Below are 10,515 nucleotides of genomic sequence, written 5' to 3' on the forward strand. Positions count from 1 at the left end.
GAGGTGGACATGAGGGTTTGCCAACTTCACTACACTTCCACAGAGGTGGACATCAGGGATTGCCTACTTGATTACTCTACCACAGAGGTGGACAGATGGGATTGCCTACTTGACTACTCTACCACAGATGTGGACATCAGAGGTTGCCAACTTCATTACACTACCACAGAGGTGGACATCAGGGATTGTCAACTTCATTACACTACCACAGAGGTGGACATCGGGGATTGCCAACTTCATTACACTACCACAGAGGTTTACATCAGGGATTGCCTACTTCATTGCACTAACACAGAGGTGGAGAGATGGGATTTACTACAGAGGTGGACATCAGGGATTGCCAACTTCACTACTCAACCAGAGATGTGGACAGCATACCGACAACATTCATCTTACTCTGAAGTAATCGTCTGCTATGAAGTAGATAAGAGGGTTCACAAAGGCATGTGACATTGCGACCCAATGGCAGGCAAAGAACGCTGTTTGAACCACGTGCTCATCTGCAGAGTTAAGGAGCTTGGAGTTGAAGTCTACAAGGAGGTTGAAAAGATGAAGAGGCAGCCAGCACAATGTGAACATGGCGACCTTGATGATCAACATACGGGTCACCTGTATGGAGAAGGATTGCAGTTAACTATATGTCGACAGAGCAAGGTTAAAATGAGACACGTCCATACAGACTTGGCCAAAGTGTAAGATATATTATCACGGAAATGGTGGCACTTCAAAAATCATATGTCCAAACTGTTTTGTGTATCAATACCGACAAACGGCCAACAAAACATCTCAATCACAGAATTATGTGTCTGTGAACAAAACATCTCTGACATTGATCTGTTTGTTTGACATGTAGATGGATGATAGAAAAGTCAGAGATAGAAAAGTATCATACTTTATGGATAACAACTTCTTTATTTCTAAAAACAACAGAACATGGCACTCCAGTCATTATTGCCAATTAATCCCGTATCTGCCATGTATAGCTTGGCTTCACCCACATGCTATGCTTTCCTTGGCTTCCTATTATCATTGTATTACTGCCCACCCCATCTGCTATGTATACCTAGTTCTCCCAATTGTTACTGCATTATTATCTACCCCTTGTTCTACTCTGACGTCCTCCCAATTGTTACTGTATTATTATCTACCCCTTGTTCTACTCTGACGTCCTCCCAATTGTTGCTGCATTATTATCTACTCCTTGTTCTACTCTGACGTCCTCCCAATTGTTACTGTATTATTATCTACTTCTTGTTCTACTCTGACGTCCTCCCAATTGTTGCTGCATTATTATCTACTCCTTGTTCTACTCTCACGCCCTACCAAATGTTACTGCATTATTATCTACCCCTTGTTCTACTCTGACGTCCTCACAATTGTTACTGTATTATTATCTACCCCTTGTTCTACTCTGACGTCCTCCCAATTGTTGCTGCATTATTATCTACTCCTTGTTCTACTCTCACGCCCTACCAAATGTTACTGCATTATTATCTACCCCTTGTTCTACTCTGACGTCCTCCCAATTGTTACTGCATTATTACCTACTCCTTGTTCTACCCTTGCTTCTTCCCAATTGTTACTGCGTTATTATCTACCCCTTGTTCTGCTCTGACGTCATCCCAATTGTTGCTGCATTATTATCTACCCCTTGTTCTACCCTGACGTCCTCCCAATTGTTACTGCATTATTATCTACCCCATGTTCTACCCTGACGTCCTCCCAATTGTTACTGCATTATTATCTACCCCTTGTTCTACTCTGACGTCCTACCAATTGTTACTGCATTATTATCTACCCCTTGTTCTACTCTCACGCCCTACCAAATGTTACTGCATTATTATCTACCCCTTGTTCTACTCTGACGTCCTCCCAATTGTTACTGCATCATCATCTACCTCTTGTTCTACTCTGCCGCCCTACCAAATGTTACTGCATTATTATCTACCCCTTGTTCTACTCTGACGTCCTCCCAACTGTTACTGCATTATTATTTACCCCTTGTTCTACTCTGACGTCCTCCCAATTGTTACTGCATTATTATCTACCCCTTGTTCTGCTCTGACGCCCTACCAATTGTTACTGCATTATTATCTACCCCTTGTTCTACTCTGACGTCCTCACAATTGTTGCTGCATTATTATTTACCCCTTGTTCTACTCTGACGTCCTCCCAATTGTTACTGCATTATTATCTACCCCTTGTTCTACTCTCACGCCCTACCAATTGTTACTGCATTATTATCTACCCCTTGTTCTACTCTCACGCCCTACCAAATGTTACTGCATTATTATCTACCCCTTGTTCTACTCTGACGTCCTCCCAATTGTTGCTGCATTATTATCTACCCCTTGTTCTACTCTCACGCCCTACCAATTGTTACTGCATTATTATCTACCCCTTGTTCTGCTCTGACGCCCTACCAATTGTTACTGCATTATTATCTACCCCTTGTTCTACTCTGACGTCCTCACAATTGTTGCTGCATTATTATTTACCCCTTGTTCTACTCTGACGTCCTCCCAATTGTTACTGCATTATTATCTACCCCTTGTTCTACTCTCACGCCCTACCAATTGTTACTGCATTATTATCTACCCCTTGTTCTACTCTCACGCCCTACCAAATGTTACTGCATTATTATCTACCCCTTGTTCTACTCTGACGTCCTCCCAATTGTTGCTGCATTATTATCTACCCCTTGTTCTACTCTCACGCCCTACCAAATGTTACTGCATTATTCTCTACCCCTTGTTCTACTCTGACGTCCTCCCAGTTGTTGCTGCATTATTATCTACTCCTTGTTCTACCCTTGCTTCTTCCCAATTGTTACTGCATTATTATCTACCCCTTATTCTGCTCTGACGTCCTCCCAATTGTTACTGCATTATTATCTACCCCTTGTTCTACCCTGACGTCCTCCCAATTGTTACTGCATTATTATCTACCCCTTGTTCTACTCTGACGTCCTACCAATTGTTACTGCATTATTATCTACCCCTTGTTCTACTCTCACGCCCTACCAAATGTTACTGCATTATTATCTACCCCTTGTTCTACTCTGACGTCCTCCCAATTGTTGCTGCATTATTATCTACTCCTTGTTCTACTCTCACGCCCTACCAAATGTTACTGCATTATTCTCTACCCCTTGTTCTACTCTGACGTCCTCCCAGTTGTTGCTGCATTATTATCTACTCCTTGTTCTACCCTTGCTTCTTCCCAATTGTTACTGCATTATTATCTACCCCTTATTCTGCTCTGACGTCCTCCCAATTGTTACTGCATTATTATTTACCCCTTGTTCTACCCTGACGTCCTCCCAATTGTTACTGCATTATTATCTACCCCTTGTTCTACTCTGACGTCCTCCCAATTGTTACTGCATTATTATTTACCCCTTGTTCTACTCTGACGTCCTCCCAATTGTTACTGCATTATTATCTACCCCTTGTTCTGCTCTGACGCCCTACCAATTGTTACTGCATTATTATCTACCCCTTGTTCTACTCTGACGTCCTCACAATTGTTGCTGCATTATTATTTACCCCTTGTTCTACTCTGACGTCCTCCCAATTGTTTCTGCATTATTATCTACCCCTTGTTCTACTCTCACGCCCTACCAATTGTTACTGCATTATCATCGACCCCTTGTTCTACTCTCACGCCCTACCAAATGTTACTGCATTATTATCTACCCCTTGTTCTACTCTGACGTCCTCCCAATTGTTGCTGCATTATTATCTACCCCTTGTTCTACTCTCACGCCCTACCAATTGTTACTGCATTATTATCTACCCCTTGTTCTGCTCTGACGCCCTACCAATTGTTACTGCATTATTATCTACCCCTTGTTCTACTCTGACGTCCTCACAATTGTTGCTGCATTATTATTTACCCCTTGTTCTACTCTGACGTCCTCCCAATTGTTACTGCATTATTATCTACCCCTTGTTCTACTCTCACGCCCTACCAATTGTTACTGCATTATTATCTACCCCTTGTTCTACTCTCACGCCCTACCAAATGTTACTGCATTATTATCTACCCCTTGTTCTACTCTGACGTCCTCCCAATTGTTGCTGCATTATTATCTACCCCTTGTTCTACTCTCACGCCCTACCAAATGTTACTGCATTATTCTCTACCCCTTGTTCTACTCTGACGTCCTCCCAGTTGTTGCTGCATTATTATCTACTCCTTGTTCTACCCTTGCTTCATCCCAATTGTTACTGCATTATTATCTACCCCTTATTCTGCTCTGACGTCCTCCCAATTGTTACTGCATTATTATCTACCCCTTGTTCTACCCTGACGTCCTCCCAATTGTTACTGCATTATTATCTACCCCTTGTTCTACTCTGACGTCCTACCAATTGTTACTGCATTATTATCTACCCCTTGTTCTACTCTCACGCCCTACCAAATGTTACTGCATTATTATCTACCCCTTGTTCTACTCTGACGTCCTCCCAATTGTTGCTGCATTATTATCTACCCCTTGTTCTACTCTCACGCCCTACCAAATGTTACTGCATTATTATCTACCCCTTGTTCTACTCTGACGTCCTCCCAGTTGTTGCTGCATTATTATCTACTCCTTGTTCTACCCTTGCTTCTTCCCAATTGTTACTGCATTATTATCTACCCCTTATTCTGCTCTGACGTCCTCCCAATTGTTACTGCATTATTATCTACCCCTTGTTCTACCCTGACGTCCTCCCAATTGTTACTGCATTATTATCTACCCCTTGTTCTACTCTGACGTCCTCCCAATTGTTACTGCATTATTATTTACCCCTTGTTCTACTCTGACGTCCTCCCAATTGTTACTGCATTATTATCTACCCCTTGTTCTGCTCTGACGCCCTACCAATTGTTACTGCATTATTATCTACCCCTTGTTCTACTCTGACGTCCTCACAATTGTTGCTGCATTATTATTTACCCCTTGTTCTACTCTGACGTCCTCCCAATTGTTTCTGCATTATTATCTACCCCTTGTTCTACTCTCACGCCCTACCAATTGTTACTGCATTATCATCGACCCCTTGTTCTACTCTCACGCCCTACCAAATGTTACTGCATTATTATCTACCCCTTGTTCTACTCTGACGTCCTCCCAATTGTTGCTGCATTATTATCTACCCCTTGTTCTACTCTCACGCCCTACCAATTGTTACTGCATTATTATCTACCCCTTGTTCTGCTCTGACGCCCTACCAATTGTTACTGCATTATTATCTACCCCTTGTTCTACTCTGACGTCCTCACAATTGTTGCTGCATTATTATTTACCCCTTGTTCTACTCTGACGTCCTCCCAATTGTTACTGCATTATTATCTACCCCTTGTTCTACTCTCACGCCCTACCAATTGTTACTGCATTATTATCTACCCCTTGTTCTACTCTCACGCCCTACCAAATGTTACTGCATTATTATCTACCCCTTGTTCTACTCTGACGTCCTCCCAATTGTTGCTGCATTATTATCTACCCCTTGTTCTACTCTCACGCCCTACCAAATGTTACTGCATTATTCTCTACCCCTTGTTCTACTCTGACGTCCTCCCAGTTGTTGCTGCATTATTATCTACTCCTTGTTCTACCCTTGCTTCTTCCCAATTGTTACTGCATTATTATCTACCCCTTATTCTGCTCTGACGTCCTCCCAATTGTTACTGCATTATTATCTACCCCTTGTTCTACCCTGACGTCCTCCCAATTGTTACTGCATTATTATCTACCCCTTGTTCTACTCTGACGTCCTACCAATTGTTACTGCATTATTATCTACCCCTTGTTCTACTCTCACGCCCTACCAAATGTTACTGCATTATTATCTACCCCTTGTTCTACTCTGACGTCCTCCCAATTGTTGCTGCATTATTATCTACCCCTTGTTCTACTCTCACGCCCTACCAAATGTTACTGCATTATTATCTACCCCTTGTTCTACTCTGACGTCCTCCCAATTGTTGCTGCATTATTATCTACCCCTTGTTCTACTCTCACGCCCTACCAAATGTTACTGCATTATTCTCTACCCCTTGTTCTACTCTGACGTCCTCCCAGTTGTTGCTGCATTATTATCTACTCCTTGTTCTACCCTTGCTTCTTCCCAATTGTTACTGCATTACTATCTACCCCTTATTCTGCTCTGACGTCCTCCCAATTGTTACTGCATTATTATCTACCCCTTGTTCTACCCTGACGTCCTCCCAATTGTTACTGCATTATTATCTACCCCTTGTTCTACTCTGACGTCCTACCAATTGTTACTGCATTATTATCTACCCCTTGTTCTACTCTCACGCCCTACCAAATGTTACTGCATTATTATCTACCCCTTGTTCTACTCTCACGCCCTACCAATTGTTACTGCATTATCATCTACCCCTTGTTCTACTCTCACGCCCTACCAAATGTTACTGCATTATTATCTACCCCTTGTTCTACTCTGACGTCCTCCCAATTGTTGCTGCATTATTATCTACCCCTTGTTCTACTCTCACGCCCTACCAATTGTTACTGCATTATTATCTACCCCTTGTTCTGCTCTGACGCCCTACCAATTGTTACTGCATTATTATCTACCCCTTGTTCTACTCTGACGTCCTCACAATTGTTGCTGCATTATTATTTACCCCTTGTTCTACTCTGACGTCCTCCCAATTGTTACTGCATTATTATCTACCCCTTGTTCTACTCTCACGCCCTACCAATTGTTACTGCATTATTATCTACCCCTTGTTCTACTCTCACGCCCTACCAAATGTTACTGCATTATTATCTACCCCTTGTTCTACTCTGACGTCCTCCCAATTGTTGCTGCATTATTATCTACCCCTTGTTCTACTCTCACGCCCTACCAAATGTTACTGCATTATTCTCTACCCCTTGTTCTACTCTGACGTCCTCCCAGTTGTTGCTGCATTATTATCTACTCCTTGTTCTACCCTTGCTTCTTCCCAATTGTTACTGCATTATTATCTACCCCTTATTCTGCTCTGACGTCCTCCCAATTGTTACTGCATTATTATCTACCCCTTGTTCTACCCTGACGTCCTCCCAATTGTTACTGCATTATTATCTACCCCTTGTTCTACTCTGACGTCCTACCAATTGTTACTGCATTATTATCTACCCCTTGTTCTACTCTCACGCCCTACCAAATGTTACTGCATTATTATCTACCCCTTGTTCTACTCTGACGTCCTCCCAATTGTTGCTGCATTATTATCTACCCCTTGTTCTACTCTCACGCCCTACCAAATGTTACTGCATTATTATCTACCCCTTGTTCTACTCTGACGTCCTCCCAATTGTTGCTGCATTATTATCTACCCCTTGTTCTACTCTCACGCCCTACCAAATGTTACTGCATTATTCTCTACCCCTTGTTCTACTCTGACGTCCTCCCAGTTGTTGCTGCATTATTATCTACTCCTTGTTCTACCCTTGCTTCTTCCCAATTGTTACTGCATTATTATCTACCCCTTATTCTGCTCTGACGTCCTCCCAATTGTTACTGCATTATTATCTACCCCTTGTTCTACCCTGACGTCCTCCCAATTGTTACTGCATTATTATCTACCCCTTGTTCTACTCTGACGTCCTACCAATTGTTACTGCATTATTATCTACCCCTTGTTCTACTCTCACGCCCTACCAAATGTTACTGCATTATTATCTACCCCTTGTTCTACTCTGACGTCCTCCCAATTGTTGCTGCATTATTATCTACCCCTTGTTCTACTCTCACGCCCTACCAAATGTTACTGCATTATTCTCTACCCCTTGTTCTACTCTGACGTCCTCCCAGTTGTTGCTGCATTATTATCTACTCCTTGTTCTACCCTTGCTTCTTCCCAATTGTTACTGCATTATTATCTACCCCTTATTCTGCTCTGACGTCCTCCCAATTGTTACTGCATTATTATCTACCCCTTGTTCTACCCTGACGTCCTCCCAATTGTTACTGCATTATTATCTACCCCTTGTTCTACTCTGACGTCCTACCAATTGTTACTGCATTATTATCTACCCCTTGTTCTACTCTCACGCCCTACCAAATGTTACTGCATTATTATCTACCCCTTGTTCTACTCTGACGTCCTACCAAATGTTACTGCATTATTATCTACCCCTTGTTCTACTCTCACGCCCTACCAATTGTTACTGCATTATTATCTACCCCTTGTTCTACTCTCACGCCCTACCAAATCTTACTGCATTATTATCTACCCCTTGTTCTACTCTGACGTCCTCCCAATTGTTACTGCATTATTATCTACCCCTTGTTCTACTCTCACGCCCTACCAAATGTTACTGCATTATTATCTACCCCTTGTTCTACTCTGACGTCCTCCCAATTGTTGCTGCATTATTATCTACCCCTTGTTCTACTCTCACGCCCTACCAAATGTTACTGCATTATTCTCTACCCCTTGTTCTACTCTGACGTCCTCCCAGTTGTTGCTTCATTATTATCTACTCCTTGTTCTACCCTTGCTTCTTCCCAATTGTTACTGCATTATTATCTACCCCTTATTCTGCTGTGACGTCCTCCAAATTGTTACTGCATTATTACCTACTCCTTGTTCTACCCTTGCTTCCTCCCAGTTGTTGCTGCATTATCATCTACCCCTTGTTCTACTCTGACGTCCTCCCAATTGTTACTGCATTATTATCTACTCCTTGTTCTACTCTCACGTCCTCCCAATTGTTACTGCATTATTACCTACTCCTTGTTCTACCCTTGCTTCCTCCCAATTGTTACTGCATTATTATCTACTCCTTGTTCTACTCTGACGTCCTCCCAATTGTTGCTGCATTACTATCTACTCCTTGTTCTACTCTGGCGTCATCCCAATTGTTGCTGCATTATTATCTACTCCTTGTTCTACCCTTGCTTCCTCCCAATTGATACTGCATTATTACCTACTCTGTGTATGTATACTTTGCCCCGCTTACTCAACATTGGCCTCCTCGCTTTGTTACTGTAGTATTACCTATTGCATTGGTGTTACAGTTAATCCCTCTGACGCATTAATGTATGTTGTCTTACTTAATCTCTGTTATATGTATAAAAGCCGGGTCTGTGCTGTGTTGCTTTACTCTTGCTTGAAAACGGTATAAAAAGCTTTACCGAAACGTCGTATCATAGAAATGCATCTAACCTTCTTTTTCGAGGACAACCGCCTCCTGTCCCGCTTGATGTCTGCGTTTCCCGGCGTCTGACGGATCCACAGTCTGTAGACCACGCAGGAATACGTGATGACGAGCGTCACTAGTGGTAGTATGAGGCAGAGGAGGAACACGGCCAGTGTGTACATCTCCCTCTGTTCCGGGGTTCGCCAGTACTCGTTACATAACGGCTGTGTGCCATTCCAAAGGTATTGTTCTTTGCTCCGACCAACAACTACTTCCGGGGAAGCAATCAGGGCGGAAAAGCACCACACCAAAACCAAAATCCGCTTTCTTTGGCGCACTGTAGGCTTCCATTTGAAGGGGAAAATAACCCCCAAGAACCTAGGTGACCAATGAATACACTACATCAAAACGGATATGGAAGGTAAATACGCAGTAAACCAACAGATTACCTTCATTATTCCTTTTGTTACGCTGTATGAATGCACATCTTTGTGAAAGGTGTGAGCAGTCTTATTATCATCTTCCATTGATTTGTACCTTACGGAGGTGACGTTACATATCTGACTAATGTTGACAACAGGGAGATGGAGCTTGGCTACAGCCGTTTACTTCATCAAGCTGTATAAAACATCCTAATCCCCGAACAAAATGATACCAGTAACATACTGACAATGTACTTACCTGTCGATTCCTATTGCAACATTTGTGTAGGCACTAACGTTTACGAAGCATAGCTGTAAGAAGAGGATGGCCGGGCAAGTGAAGCTACCGAAAGCCCAGAATCCCACGTAGGCTTGGGCGAAAGTAAAAGGAACGCAAAACACCGACATGAGAAGGTCCGCCAGGGCGAGGTTGATTTGGTACGCAGATATCTGTGACCGGCGACCAAAGGTTTGGCCGATGACAACGAGAACGATGATGTTGTCCACGATGGCGAAGGATACGGAAGCAACATACATGCAGATGATCCTGCTTGCATGCTGCATGGATGGTGGATTGGCGCTCTCTTCCAGCCATTGAAGCAGTGCGTCTAGGCTTGAGTTGGAGTCGGAGGAATGTGTGTACATCCTAACCCGAAGACGACTTCTTATCTTCACTGTGTTATAACGGAATGGCACGCCCTCCCTGAAACAGTCTGTAGTGAAAGTGGTAGGCCTCTTCGCGCTGGCAACGAATTCCAGGTGTTCACACGTAAGCCGTAGTGACAAACAAGTGCTATATACTGTTATAGGGAGTAGTTAGTGCTTGATTGGTACAGTGTCTACCTAGCTTCAGGTGCCATAGGCGTGTGCTGAACCTTGAATGCCACAGTGATGTACTAAGCGTTAGATGGCATAAGGACTCTTCGTGTTTGACTC

The 10,515-nt window shown here is 43.0% G+C and overlaps 1 protein-coding gene across 1 annotated transcript; it reads right to left on the reverse strand.

Annotated features, from left to right (window-relative positions):
• Positions 1-387: 387 nt before the first annotated feature.
• LOC137284058 (RYamide receptor-like) lies at positions 388-10,224 on the reverse strand. The gene is made up of 3 exons (XM_067815714.1): positions 9,839-10,224; positions 9,184-9,535; positions 388-609 (listed from the first exon to the last, which is right to left on the reverse strand). Exons 1-3 carry the CDS (start codon positions 10,222-10,224, stop codon positions 388-390), a joined length of 960 nt encoding a protein of 319 aa, XP_067671815.1.
• Positions 10,225-10,515: the final 291 nt, after the last annotated feature.

The sequence above is a fragment of the Haliotis asinina genome, chromosome 5 (assembly GCF_037392515.1).
Source record: "Haliotis asinina isolate JCU_RB_2024 chromosome 5, JCU_Hal_asi_v2, whole genome shotgun sequence".
NCBI classification, from domain to species: Eukaryota; Metazoa; Mollusca; class Gastropoda; order Lepetellida; family Haliotidae; genus Haliotis; species Haliotis asinina.